The 15,415-nt window shown below is 42.7% G+C and overlaps 1 protein-coding gene across 3 annotated transcripts in view; it reads left to right on the top strand.

Moving 5' to 3' along the window:
- The window catches only part of actn1 (actinin, alpha 1), a 52,973-nt gene that overhangs the window by 24,354 nt on the left and 13,204 nt on the right, over positions 1 to 15,415 (top strand). For all 3 annotated transcript variants that reach the window (XM_073483569.1, XM_073483570.1, XM_073483571.1), the window contains exons 2-8: positions 1,007 to 1,121; positions 1,527 to 1,646; positions 5,248 to 5,334; positions 5,941 to 6,028; positions 9,765 to 9,843; positions 10,781 to 10,862; positions 11,975 to 12,060. In XM_073483569.1, the coding sequence (XP_073339670.1) occupies positions 1,007 to 1,121; positions 1,527 to 1,646; positions 5,248 to 5,334; positions 5,941 to 6,028; positions 9,765 to 9,843; positions 10,781 to 10,862; positions 11,975 to 12,060 (657 nt within the window). The remainder of the gene's footprint in view (positions 1 to 1,006; positions 1,122 to 1,526; positions 1,647 to 5,247; positions 5,335 to 5,940; positions 6,029 to 9,764; positions 9,844 to 10,780; positions 10,863 to 11,974; positions 12,061 to 15,415) is intronic.

Below are 15,415 nucleotides of genomic sequence, written 5' to 3'. Positions count from 1 at the left end.
TCTCAACAACCACTCGATGGATCACCATGAAATTTTGTACAGACGTTCTTCATTCTCAGAGGTTGAATTCCCCTGACTTTGGTTGATCCCCTCACTCGTCCTCTGGTGAGGTTGATCATTCTTGTTTAGCGTGACATCTCTCAACAGCCATCAGATTGATTGCATAAAATTTGGGACTGACATTCATGTTCCCATGGGATCAACATGTTTGTTCTTGACTATAAATATTTGGCCATTCGCGTAGAGAAAACTCAACGCCTGCAGTTTTATTTATATAATTGCATCCAGTGAAATGACGCTTCTCTCAGGGCGCTTTATTCTCTGCTAGCTCATTCAGTAGTTCACCACCACTATTAATTATGTATGTGTTGAGTTTCTGATGACAAACTAGACTCATGTGGACATTAATTGCACAGTGGTCTTTTCCAAACTAGCTAGAAGCTAACAGCAGCCACTGCCTGATACAGGACATTCATAGTTTGCTAAGCCTCGCTCTTCTTAAAGCTTTGCACAGCTCACATGCAGTTTACAGTAATAATGATTTGGAGTATTTTTTTTTAAAACAATGGGTCCCTGACTTCTTGGTTGCTGGCTAAAGCTAGTTTGCTAATTAAGCTGCCTTCAACTTTGCTTTTGCTTCTTACAGCTGACTTTAGGGTTTCCAGAGGACTTATTTTGGAGACTTGTACCGGCACCATTCAGTCGGACAAAAATCTCCCTTCCTTATTCGCCAACCTGCTGCTCTGATGTTTACCGACCCAAATATAATTCTGCCTTTGCTGAGATTAGCCTTGCAGGGTTTAATGCATTGGACCTTTGCCACTGTCAACAGATTGTAAAATAATGTGAATTTAATAACTCTGTATGAGCAAATATAAGGAGACTCCGGTTGCCTCACTATCAAAGATGACTGCTGCAGACACAATCGGTGTTTGTACTGCAGATTGTGTGTGTATAAGTGCAGTGACTGATGACTTCCTGCTCTCTCTTTCTTCTCCCTCTGCAGACATTTACAGCTTGGTGTAACTCTCACCTGAGGAAAGCAGGCACGCAGATTGAGAACATCGAGGAGGACTTCCGGGATGGACTGAAACTCATGCTGCTGCTGGAGGTCATCTCAGGTAAACTGCTTCCTACTTAACAGGATTATCTGAGTAAAAACAGTTTGGATTGAGAGGGCTGTCCCACGCTGTGTTTGGATACCAAGATTAGCCTTAAAGGAGTAGTTTGACATTTTGGAAAAATACCGGTAGGCTGATTAACTTTCCTGCTAAAAGTTTAAGTTCAGTAATGGGGTGTATTTCTAAGTGAAATGGCCAGGTTGGAGTTACGAGAGGGATTTGAATTCAATCCTGCAGATTTAATCGGATGGAGCTGTTTATAGATCCAGATGTGGATGTAATGTGTTTTTACCATTTTATGTCTTTTCCCCAGAAGAAAATGTTTCTCATGTGAGTGCTGAGAGAAGCAGCCAGACATCCTAATCATCCTCTATCCGTCTGCCTTTTTGTGTTTTTTCTGTCTAGGCGAACGTTTGGCCAAACCGGAAAGAGGAAAGATGAGAGTCCACAAGATCTCCAACGTTAACAAAGCACTTGACTTCATCGCCAGTAAAGGAGTCAAACTGGTGTCGATTGGAGCAGAGGGTGAGTGATATAGTGACATTTTCCAGCCGAGGATGAAGGTCAGGGGATTTTTCGCCGTCCCCTGACCTTCTCTGGGTTTGTTTACCACCCCGATTATCACCCGTTGATTTTAATTAGGCCATCAGCCAAATCAATAGCTGCCATTCTGTTGTAAATATAAGTGTAATGTAGTCTGTAGCTCTCTCTCTTGTTACCATGGCAGTGCCGCTGGCCGCTGTGCAGTTTAATGAGATCCTTATTCCAGAGTGTTCGGGCGGAGGTTGTGCTTTGCAGTGCATTTTCTTGAGAGTGGATCTTAGGATCAGCAATCCCCTCAGGCCCTGAAGCTGCTCATTGTCCAGCACAAATAAGTTGGGGATGTCCGTCCTCCTCCCATCAGAAAGTAAACAGCTCTTTAGCTGAGTAAACACTCCCCTTTCCCTCTCACTCTCTCCTCTTCCTCTTTCACAACCACACACACTCCCCTCTGGGGTTTTCTGGAATCGACAGAGTTTATACATGTGTGTTGCGAACAGACAACACAAACTGCGTCAACCAAGTGATCTCAAAATATTGACATGCTTTTAAAGGGTCAGTTCACACAGTACACATATTTTTCTTCTTACGCCTCGTGATATTCAGCCATGTGGATATTTTTGAGCCAAAGTTCTGAGATACATGTTCCTCTGCAGCCACAATACAGTGGAGCAGAACAGACGTGTTACTGTGTCGCTCAAACCGCTGAAAGAGATGAGATGTCATTTGACCGACTCCATAAGAACGTGTCCGTCAGAAATAATGGCCTGGTTACTCTGGAGGATCATCCTCAAACCTAACTGTCAACAACTCCCACTGGAACTACTTTCTACTGAGGAAATAGTCCCCATTAAAGTGCTTTCTGTTTAACGCCCATTGCTTTGGGATGGTAACAGAGATTTTAGAGACGGATATCTTTTTATATATCAAATTTAAACGAGTTATAAACGAGGATGCATGACCTCAGCATTTCTAAAAATCCTGGCTGCGGCCCTGAGCTCAGGTGTCATATTGACGAGGGATGAGCGAGTACACAATTATCTGCATCCTTATCCAGAACTGGAACGGGTGGGGCTTAGACCAGAAGTGGGTGGGACTGACTGGAAACTGTTAATTTAAGCCTGACATTGATTGGGTTGATCAGAAGTTGGTTTATTTATTATTTATCAGAAAGGTTTTTACAGTACAGCCTCAGAACTGAGCTTCAGATCAATGTTTTTGTTGTCGGATGATTCTCATCCTAAAAGCACACTATCTGTACCGGATATTAATTTCAGCCGACTACTAGCTCACCCCTAATAACTGACAAAACAGTATTGAAAGACTTTAATGCATTAAATCTAATCTCAACAGAAGTCAAAGTAAGGCTGACAGCTGCGCTAGAGTCAATTAAAATTGTCCTCTACTAGACTTTTGGGCTGCAAAGTATCACTTTCTTGATTAATCAGTTCAGCATTTGATCAATAAATTGTCTGAAAATAATAAAAACATTTTCCAGAACACAAGAAGACATCTTGAAGTACTTGTTTTGTCTGACAGTTTGCCCATAAAACAAAAGAATACTTGGTTTACTGTCAAAGAAGACGAAGACAACCAGCAAACGTTCACATCTGAGAGGGTTGAACCGTTCGATTGATCAATAAATCATTTAAGCCTTACTTCTTATTTTAAAGATTATTGAAACAACTGAATATTAGAACAGATTTCCCTCACTCCCTATAAGAAAACGAGACTCTTTGGCAGAAATTACTTCATAAATTGGAGATTATTTGCAGCGCTCAGAGGCAGGTATAAGAGCTCCTAAGCCAGACCAGCATTCCAGACAGATTAGCCGCCTGGAATCCCCTCCTGGTCGAGCGGCCCTGCAGTCCAGCTCCCTGCCCCGCTGCGGTGCTGGAGCGGTGGCGAGTTGAAGGTTCATGCGAGTCACCGGGGGGTTTGTTGTGGGTTAGGGGTGAAGGGGGAGGGAGTGCAGTTTCAAATGGATTAAACAGGATTTGTGTTCCTCCCCCAGGTTGATTAGTCATGTTCATTAGGACTAATCTCAACATGTATCTGCGTTCGTCAGCTGAACAACCGAGCGAGACTTTTTCTGTAATTCAATCCGAGGCGTCTTTCACAGCGCATTACGCGCACAGACATCTGACTGACATCCTGCAGGCCCAGTTCGTCCGTCAGAGTCGAGCAGCCGCGGAGCCGCCGTGCCCCGTGTCTGATTGGATTAGAGGGAGAAACGAATGATTATTGACGGCGGGCAAACAGAGTGACCTGTTGAAGGGGATTTTCATTATAGACAACACAGAGAGGAGTGGACAGAGGCAGTTCATTCACAGCCTCCGACTGCAGGGCACACAGCTGATTGACAGCTTAACAGGTCCAAGCTCAAATGACTGAATCATCACACGTTTCATTCATAACAGCTTAGCACTCGCTGTTTTACTTCGCCCTGCAGAAATACTGAATCTGAGCCCACACAGGCGTTCATGCAGTGTACGGTTTATGTTTGGGTGTTGAATCAACAGATTATCAGCGGTGTCAAGTCAATTTTCTGACCTCAAAGACACGTGAAAGGTGTTCGTAACGCACCGTACAGTTTTGAAAAATAAGATTGCATTCCCTTTGCTTGTGTATCAGGGCATGAGGGTTAGGGCTCGGGTTACTTTAGTTACTCTGCTATTCAACATATGATTAATCTCTGTACAGTCAGATACGTTCAGGAAGCACTGATTTCAGGTCAAAAGCCATCTAAACATCAAGCTGAAACTAAATGTAGTCAAAAATATTTTCCTTTTGCTGACAGTTTTTGGAGATCGCAGACTAAAAGCTCCGGATCAGAAGCAAAACAGAGCTTGCAACATTCACCGTGTGTGAAATCCTTTACACACAATTTAGGCTAAATATCTGGTTGAGTCGCCGACAGGAACGATCCACAGCCAATAAGAGCAGAAACTCCTCTTCTTTTTATCCCACTAAATGAGTTTCTCCTTATCCTACCAGGGGTCTATAGTATGGCTGGGCAATGTGAGGAGATATAAAAATATCCAGGTATATATTGTGTATCATGATATGGCGGTATATTATTTTTAGGTCCTATTGCCCAGCACTAGTGTAAAGATAAAGGGTGCCCACGTGAATAAAACTGACTTGACTACTAGCTCTGTGAGGCTGTACTTTGTGCAGCGGGGCTTTGTGCTAAATCCTAATGCCAGCATGCTTAAATCATACTTGCCAACCTTCCCAACTCCCAGTTTTCATTGGCCTCTTGCAGTTTTCCTCTGGGGCCACAATTATCCTGTATTTCTCCTGATTCATGACACATTTTCACACATTTTAGTTATCACACCCTGTTTTGGACTGTCTGTACTGTTGTACCTCTTCCAAGTATAGCTAACGCTCAGTTTGATTTCAATCCCTAGAGCCACACAGCTAGCACGCCCAACAGTCCTTTACATTTTAACTCAGACGTCCTCCTGGAAATCACCAGAGCGGTGCTCACAAAGCTCGTGTGACGAATGCTAATTATGAACGTCTGCTGAATGTGTGTAAATCCAGAAACTCAAATGTTATTGCTTTGCCCTTTTCACAGAGATCGTAGATGGCAATGCTAAGATGACCCTGGGAATGATCTGGACCATAATCCTCCGCTTCGCCATCCAAGATATTTCTGTGGAAGGTACTGTGAGTGTGTGTGTGTGTGTGTGTGTGTGTGTGTCTCGGTGTCTGGGAATGTTTCCACACGCTTCTCACTCATTCACTTCATTGAAAAGAGCCTCTGCTCACTGTCTTCATTTGCAATTGAAAACACTTTTCTTTGACGCAGTGTCTCAGAGTTAAGACCTCTGGGACGCATCAGCACATACGTACAGACTCCAGCCAACGCATTTTCATTTGAATATGAAAGCTTCAGACTGCTCTTTTCCTTTGGAGGTGGAACTGTTTTTATGTTATGCTCCTGTCCTTGGTTAACATATATAGTGCCCTTAAGATGTAATCCAATTTAAATGTCACCAGCGATCAGCCTTGATTTGTTCAGCTTTAGATTCCAGCGCAGAGAGTTTCATAGTACTTAAGGTTTTACTGTTTGGTTACAACACAATACCAGACACCTCTCTGCATCCCACAAGGGAGCATGAAACATCCGAGCAATCACACATGCTTCCCATTCACTTCACCTCCGCTTAATCCACCACTAAACAGGGATTAGCCGAGAGTCGGTCAAAGTAAAAGCCTGAGAGTTTCTCCAACTTCACAATGATCCCCTTCTCCCCCCCGACCACAGAGACATCCGCCAAAGAAGGCCTCCTGTTGTGGTGCCAGAGGAAGACCGCGCCGTACAAGAATGTCAACATCCAAAACTTTCACATCAGGTAAGGCTTTAGGCAGGAAGACATAATACCTAACAAAAATGGGTTATTTTACTCACACGCTGAGATGCAGTTACAGTGAACGTGATGAGATTGTGGAACCAGATGCAAAGAGTTCATACGTCTGAGTCAAGCAGAGAAAATTAGACTAAAGAATGTGAAAGAGCAGCCGTCTCATCGCCTCACCTCAAGTCTGTTTTATTTGGACCTCCCCAGTTTTCTTCAACAGCAACATAAACAAGTATGTACTGTGCAGTATAAATGGTATTTATAAACAATATTTAACAAAATAATCTACCATTTCCACTGTCAATAATGAACCCAAACTCTATAAATAATGTTTCAGTTCTATTTCATTTGATGATCAGTTCGAGGGTCTTTTTAGTGATACATTTTATTATCCAAAAATGTAGAGGAGGTACCCAGAGTTGTGTCTGCAGTCCACAGATCTCCTTATAAAGCAGTAATGAACCACAATGCAAGGTCATAACTAAATATGATTCTCCCCTCTGGATTGTGGCTGTTCGACAATCAAAATATATCCTGCATCACGTAATAAATGACACATGGTCTGGACTGGATTCTTTTGCAGTCCAGTCTGGATTCCAGACTTCGGTCCAGATTTTGAGAAGCCACATTCTAGTTTTCTTTAAAAAACTTGAGAAACATCAAAATCGGTCCATTAAAAACCTGTACTTTAGGTTCTAGTTGTATTTATGGTGCTGTTATTTAGTGTCAGCCGAGTTTAAATAGTTTGCTTTCATCTGGAAAAGGAAACTTAAAGAGATTGCAACTATATCTTAAAGGTTGGCTTTGTATTTTTCAACCTGGGCCCTATTTCTCAATGGTTCATCGATATAATCATGGCAATTGCAGCCAGCAGCCACATAGCGGCCACTGAAAAGAACAAAAAGTGCTTGTTTTTGACACTGATAGGCTCAGATTGTGATTTAAAGTGTCAGACAACATTATGAAACGAATCCCTGTAGAGTTAAAGAATAAGATCCTTTTTGTTTAACCAGAAACAGCCACTATTGCTCTCAGTCTCGCAAAAAAGCCACCAGACTCCACTTCCAGAAAGGGTAATTTTATGCTCGTAAAACACACTTCATTCAAACTCGACAGAAACAAAATGAAACTCACCAAAACATTTTTTGGTTTGTCCTTCAACTCTAGTTCGAAAATATCAGTAGAGGAGGCAGAGAGGGTTTCAGAGCAGCAGTGACAGAAAATGGCACACAGAGCTGCAGTATTTTCACAGCGAATGCAGCGAGTTAAGGGTTTATTTTGCTCTCTAAGGACACTGCTTTGAATTAAAATGTGGCTGTCTGGTTCAATTGAGACTGTGGGTAATGAAACCACACCAGGATTGCATACAAAAAAACAGAAATAGTTACTCTGATTCAGCACAGACGACAGCGGCGGCCTCCGACAGAGAACAGACCAGCAGACGTGTTTCATACACCAGGCCAGCTGAGGAAGAGCATGCAAACACTTTATCAAATTACATAAAACTGGAGTGAATGTGAGGATATCCAATCCTAGCATCCACGTTTCATACCCGTGTGCCTGTTTCTGCCAAGGGGAGGTTCAGCGGGGTCTCGGTCCGCGTCACAGGTTGCCTCCATGCGCGTTGAATTATTGAAAGAAGACCTCTGTGATCCTCAGATGTGGATGAAAGGCGAGGCGAGAAGAAAGGTGGAGGGGAGGTCATTTCAGGAGACGGTAAAGGGAGAGGCCTGACGGTCCCGGTGCAGGAGCAGAGAGCCAGGGCTTTGATGTGGTCTCTCTGTGTGACAGACGGTCAGGAGATGAGAGGCAGACGAGGAAGAGAAGGGAGTTTTTTTTTTTTCTCCAGCACTCAAGTTATACTGCTATAAGAGTCATCTTGTAGAAGCCTCGCCTCTTTTTTTTAATGGCAAGTAATACATTGAAATGTGTGACCATGCGAGCAGAGAGCTTCAGCAAATCCTCCAGAACTCGTTCAGACTGCAGTCACAGACAGCCTGCTTTCAGCATCGAGGCCGCTAATCAATGAACCGCAGAAGGCCGAGCTAAAAATACGTCTGCCAGCTAAACAGACACATGTTCATTGATTTCCAGACAAAATTTGATCTAACTCTAAATGTAGCTGCTTTGTACATTTAAATATAAACTATACAAATGTGTGAATATACATTTTCAACATCTTCAAAGTCAAAGCAGGCACTGAGCTCCATATTTCTTGTTGTTACACATCGCTGCTCTCTACGTCACATCCAGTCTTTTCTTTTTGTCGAGGCAGCTCTCTCTGCCTCTTTCTTTTCTTCAAGCGTTTTTCCTGTTTGGTAGTGTAAGCCGTCACTGGGAGCACTGGAATAGCTCGTTGCAGGTGTAGGTACCCAAAACATGAGGATCCTGCATTCAGCGTGTTCCCTGAGCAGACAGGACCGCCTCTGCTGAGCTCTTTTAGCATTTTTTTACATCTTTTTTTTTTCTTTGAGGGCCCCTGGCTTCACTGTCACCGCCGCTCTCATTGTGTAGTTTTTGGCTGCAGCAGAAGTTGTTTTCAGCACAAAAACTTTAAAAACCAACTGCACACCATCTGTTTAGCACCAAATTTCAGACAAAAGTGACCAAAGTGAAGCATTTAGCAGCTAAAGAGCCAAATATTTCTCTTAACAGTTGGTGAAGACCAAAACAGAGCTAAGAGGAGAGGGAAACCAGACTTTTATTTGTCAGGGGGACACAAACATGAATTAAAACGAATGCTTTGTGTCTGCTGTGTGTACTTATATAAATGTTTGCCTTGTCATATTACTTTATATGGTGACAATATGTCAACGTTGTCTTCACGGCTTTTGCGCTGCCCCCTAGTGGCCAGAAAATCATTTAACGTAGCTGTAAAGTGACAGTCAACTGCAAAAATCTTACCTGTTGTGCTATTTATCCATCTAGAGTGTTTTGGTGTTACCAGCCGTAGAGATGTCTGCCTTCTCTCTGATATAATGGAACTAGATGGCACTCAAAGCCAAATAACCGTCCAAAAAACACCATTAATGTTTACATCCTGCAAAATACAGCTACTGTTAGCATCTATGTCCAACATTCACAGGATAAAAACAATTTAAATACATAAAGGTAATATGTTAATAAACTTTTATGGCTTCTCAAACCTCAGCCTCTCTTGTGTTTGGAGCTGCAGTGTTCTGGTAGAACTGGACCACATCTGTAAGTCAGTAGGTCTCTGTGAGACCACTTGCCAAGAAAATTACTCTGGAAAATTAAAGCAAACCAGTACAAAAGCAGCATGTCTGTTCAGTGTAAGAAAAGTGTCAAAGAGGGAATTTATTTTTCTCTGAACATGTTCCAGATTCTGGACCTCAAAAGCCACCGTGATTTACAATTTTTTCATGCTCCTTGAAAATAATGTGATGGGTCATTTTTCTACCTCAAAGACTGAAACACTGTTTTTCTTTGACATCATAGACTGTAGATTAAGTTTGTTTCAGCATCTCACTGTTAAATCTTATAGTATGTCTTATAAATGTATTTATTCGTGCACATGCTGTGTTACAGTAACACACCACATGCTGCTGGGCGGATGTGGGTGTGTTACATGAAGCCAATTAGGGAGACAGACGGGGGGAATGGTGCAGATCAAAGATTAAAGGCGAACTCTTTTTTCTTCCCCTCAGCCTGTCGTGTTTCACCTCAGTTTCACCCTCATCGCAACTGTTTCTATCTTTCTGTGTTTCAGCTGGAAAGATGGTTTGGGTTTCTGTGCACTCATTCATCGACACCGTCCAGAACTCATTGATTACGGGAAACTGCGCAAGGTGAGCCAGCGTTGTCTGACATTAACGTGACAGACAGAGAGAAGATTAACCCCATAAGTTGAGAATATTTCTAATGTTTCAAAGTACAAAGTTAAAGGAGAGGAGAAGCTGACTCATGATCAAACCACGTGAAACAGTAGCAGTATGTCCTTGTACGTCCGTCTTTGTGTCAACCAGATTGTAATTTCCTGCTGAGACGAGTTCACAGAGATGTATAAGAAAATTATTATCTGACTAATAAATAACACCATATACCATGTCTGGGAGCAAAATAAAAAAGGGGAGGTTAGTTTTTGCTGCTTCTTTTAGTTACAGAAAATGGGAAAAAACTGCTTTAATTAATAAAACCAAAGCATTCATCTTGATAAATGGTAAATTGTGAATTAGTTTCTTATCTCATTTGAATTTGTAGTTACATAAATGCCCTTTTGTCAGTTTCTGCTGAGGGCACAAGCTGCTAAAAAGCAAGGCTGCTACTAACTGTTATTTTTATTATCAGTTAATTATTTTTTTAATTAATTGTTTGGTTAAAAATAAAAAATGTAATCAAAACTTGTCCGACAGAGAGTCCAAAACCCACAGATATTCAGTTTACCCTCATAAACAAAGAAAAGCAGCATATATAATTGTAAATTTTGGGCAAAAATAAAGACTTAAGTGATAAATCTATTATTAAAATAGTTGCAGATTGTTTTCCTGTTGATCGACTGAATTTGAATTGTTTGAGAAAGCAACACAAAGTATAAAAACAGTGCTTTACTTAATTAAAATTACAGTTTTCCCTTCCATCATCTTTGTTTTCACATCTTCCTGTCAGTCTTTCAAGAGTCATTGTTGAGCGTGCTACTGCGTAACAGTTGCTCTTGAGAGCCAGGCTACCACAATAACAGTCTTGAGTCTAAAGGTGTTGATGGTCTGTTGTGTCTGCTGTCAACAGGACGACCCGATGACCAACCTGAACACAGCCTTCGACGTGGCAGAGAAGTACCTGGACATCCCCAAGATGTTGGACGCAGAAGGTGAGCCAGCTGGGAGGAACGCTGTAGAATGATGATGAGGAGAACAGACTTTTTCCTGTGTTCAAAGATCAAAATAAACTCTCTCAGAAGTGCTGTTCAGAAGTGATGAAAAGCTCCTGTGTGTCTGCACCGCACAATTTTTTTAATATCTTTCCTAAACCAACAATCTGACGGCCGTGCCTGTTGACCTGCAGTGTGAATAGGCAGGTGGTAAAAGGTATGAAAATGGGCAGAGGTTAAATATTTTCCTTCTCATTCCTACTTACTTACATCACTTTACATGTCTAGTTATTGTGAATTGCACCCCTTTCCCTCTGTGTTAGCAGTGCTCGGACATTTACACCTGGTATTAAAATGAGATCTGACTGGAAATAATATCCGGATACTAAACGTTCTTGCCCTTGCATTTACACCTGGTCTGTTTGATACATGATGATCAGATCTCTGCTCATTAAGAGCAAAATCTGCGCGTGAGTAAGTAATTTGAGGTGCCGACAACTCCGCACCAAACTCCCTTTAAAAATCGCTCATTTTTGTGAGTTGTTGCGTCAGGGGAAACTTTATAAACCTTTTGAGATGCTGTCTGTGACAAAGTCTTAATTATTTGTTCCCTCTCGTAAATTCAGCAAAGTAATTAATTAAGCTTTTCCTTTCTTTATATATAAAAACATTGTCTTTTCCACCCCTTGTTTAATGTTGCCTGATTATTGATCTCTAGGCACAGGTTTCTCTGAGAGAGTTTATTTTGGCCTTAACATTCACGTATGCAGCTGTGCACACAGAGGGAGACACAAATACATTAAAGCCTTTCTGCTCACTCATACTGTAGTTGAAGACTGCTAACGTGTGTGTGTGTGTTTCTGTGTTGAAGAGTGACTGCAAAGTTTAAATCAGATCCTCCCTGTGAGGCACATCTGGACAGCGACACAGCGTGTTTTTCTTTCCACTCTGGATATTGTTTATGTGACAAGCTGAACCCCAGCTCTACTTCCTGTGTCTTCATTTATCTGTGCTCTGTGATTTGTTTAACAACCTCACCTCCCTCCTCCCTCCATCCTCCCCCCACCTCCCCCCTGACCTCCTCTCTCCCCCCCCCCCCCCCCCCCCCGCAGACATTGTGGGCACTGCCCGTCCGGACGAGAAGGCGATCATGACCTACGTCTCTAGCTTCTACCACGCCTTCTCAGGCGCCCAGAAGGTATCCTGGATGCAGCGTCTCCTTCCTCCTTCTTCCTCCTCCTCCTCCTCTTCCTCACCCCTCTCCTCCCGTGTGTTTCTCCTAACAGTGCCCTTCTCTTTCTGCAGTGCACCAAGCCCCCCTGCAGGGGTCACTCTCCTTCACTTTCCGCATGGTTCACGCCACCAAATGCATGATGGGACGACAAACTCTGTTCTTTGAGGCAATGAGCACAAGTGTATCTCCAGTCTACCTCGTGGTCACGGCGCCGTATGCCACCACAATCACTCCTGATTAGGGCTTTGTTCCGCTGAACAGAAGCTGAGCGGAGTGGGAGGTGCGGTGAAGTCTGTCTGATAAATGATGATGATTGCCTGTGATAAAACCCACACTTGCTGACGGAGAGAAACAAATTAGCCTGAAGTCTAGCGTGGTGGGGGAGATGTAACACTTTAAATGGATGGTTATGTTCAGCCTTCGAGAGCGACAGCTTAAACGGAGGGTGGAAGAATGAATGAAATTAAAACCGGCACTTCAAAGTCAAGCAGAAAGCCGCCATTTAATTTTAATAGCCACGTGCTGTCTGGTGTAAGAGGGGAGTCTGTTACTCTGCGAGGGGGAAGTGTTGTGTCGGACGTTTTCTGTTGGTTTATGAATGATTGTGAGTTTGACAGGACAGTCAAAATTCATTTTCATCGTGAGCATAGTTAATATAGTTTGCCGTCTATGGATACGATACAAGATACAACCCTAATAAAACCCTTTAAAAGCTTCAACAGGAGGATCTTGAAATGGATTTGGTATTGGAAGCCAGTGCAGCGCGGTCAGAAAGAGGGTGATGTGGTCATTTTCCTGGTTCCAGTCAGCAGCACGTGCAAGTGGGACATTGGTGACTGGGTGATGCTAGAGCAGAGGGAGTCAGCCTGTGAGGATACGAAGGAATGGATGACCTTTTCCAGGTCTGAGCAAGAGGGAAAGAATTTAATTTAGTGGTAGATCAGAGGTGAAGGAAGCTGGAGTTCACAGCTGCATTTATCTGTTAATCAAATTTCAGAGTCGAGGATCAAACCAAGGTTGGTGTATGAGTTCTGACATGAGGGAGCTTCTGATTTATCACCGTTGAGCTGCAGGAAATGTTGATGTCCTCGAGGCAGTTTAGGTGTGATGGGCAGCAGGTAGAGCTCAGCGTAGCGGTGGTAGGAGATGTTATATTTCTGTATGATTCTACCAAACACATGGAGAAGGGGATGGGCCCTCGTGGCCGGAGCATCACAAAGCAGAAGTTATATAAGATCCAGGTTCATTTGAGAGGCCCAGCAGCAGAGAAAGCATTTCAACACAGCTGTGTTTAAGCAACTCACATGAAAAATGTCTGTGTTTATAACTGGAGAGAGTGGAGAGGTGTGGTCTGCCTCACTGAGAGCGGCGGAGCTGCAGCTGGACTCTGGATTGCATCACAGATCTGAGGGGGAGCGGGACCAAACACATGGCTGGGTTTTGAATTAGGCTGGATTAAGTTTAGTTACAAAATACAATACAAAGTTCAGAATGTTTCCCCCCTCACATAATTGTAACTTTGGTCTCTGTTGGCTTAGATAACCCTCCATATTTTACAGTTAGTGGCACATTTTTGAGACCAAATCTTTGGTTGTATATTTTGGATGAAATACTGGAAATACTTGGCCTCAATATGTGAATTTATTAAATCTTTATCTTGACATCAGTGGTTTGAAAAATAAAACACGTAAAAAGAAAAAGTAAACTTTGACTTTGTCCCTCACCTCCCACTCTGAAGTCACTTTTATTCTAATATAATTAAAGGAAAATTAACAAACCAACCTGAAGACGACCTCTAGGTGGACTGGAGATGACCTGCTGCTCTCACGGTTGCCTCCTCTTGTGATTACGCCCCCTGCTGGCCCCTTTTGTCACCGCACTCTTTTACTCTTGTGCATTTTTCTCCTCCTCTCTGTCCTCTCTTCTCCTCCTCCTCCTCTGTTCCCTGGGCAGATATCATTAGCACCTTGAGGCCAGATGAGAAGGCCGTCATGACTTATGTGTCATGTTACTACCACGCGTTCTCAGGCAAGCAGAAGGTGAGAAATGAACAAAAAGGAAAAACCTTCGAACAATAACCGGATACCTGCCAAAGTGGTTGCTGGAGAATGACAGTCGTTTTTTTGCCAACTTTCAGTTTTGACTGTTTACTTACGAGACTATAATCTGACTCTCAAACACTGTATGGCACGAACAATGATAATAACAGGCAGAACAATACCTGAAGTACAAAAATCTAAACATATGATACATATACTTTTTAAAATAATATCACAATTTTCCTGTATCATGATACAATATATCTCCATCTCTTCTCAAAAGCACGTCATAAATGCTCAGACTGGCAAACAAACTCAAATATCACAACAACTTTGACTGCAGACCTCTTGAACTCTTTACTTTATGTGCCTCGAAGTGCTATGACTTCATACATTTTTATTGCGGGCGGCCCCGGTAGGAAAACAAACCCTCAGTTAGTCAGAACCTCCTTATCTCTCCTCTTTCAGCAGCGTATTGATCCCTGATAAAGCACACAACCTTTCTCCTCCGCCAGCTTAAAGTTCTTTCCCTCTCGGTGGAATACATTACGCCAAATCCGAGATCTCTGCAGAGAATAATAGGGACTTATCACGCGCACACACCGGATATCCGTTAAGTCTCCTGTACTTAAGATCCACGTCTTAATGGAGCTCGTGAAACCTCCAGAGGAGTCCGGAAACCGCTTCTGGCTGGCTCGTAGCTTTACAGCGCCGACATGGATGTCACATGGAGAAACGGTTTCTCCGCCTCCGTCTCACACCTCAGATTGTTCCCTCCAGGGCATCATCACTTTCCTCACTTTTACTTCACAATTTAAGGGTTAGTGTTAGCCCCAGTGTGTGCCTCATGTGGTAATTTTGAGTCCATTGAGTCACAAAGATAAGAATTGTTTTGTTCTGCTGCACCCAAGAAGTGAAACCACTTAATAAAAGCAGACAACTCTAAATACATTTGTGCAAGGTCCCTATTCTGAGATACTGTGCAGCTGTGTTTAAAAAGGCACTTTTGCCCATTGAACTCCTGAATCTTAAGAGAATAAAATCAATTGAGCTGCCTCTATAGTCGTGATTGTCTCTGAAGTGATTAAAGTAGTTCGGGGACCTCATTATGTGCAATTTTATATGCATGTCCCATCTTGAGTTGTATGACTCTTTTCTCAACTGGAAGCCAATTAAGTTGTTGAAAATATGCTGAATCAAGACGTGTCCAGGGAGGAAACTTTAACACAGCCTCGATAATCAAATAATTCTTAATAGGGTTTGGTTTTAGGACTCTCCAT

Source organism: Pagrus major, chromosome 16 (genome assembly GCF_040436345.1).
Source record: "Pagrus major chromosome 16, Pma_NU_1.0".
Lineage (NCBI taxonomy): Eukaryota > Metazoa > Chordata > Actinopteri > Spariformes > Sparidae > Pagrus > Pagrus major.
Note: the sequence above shows the minus strand (reverse complement) of the source record. Positions and strands in the feature narration are given on the sequence as shown.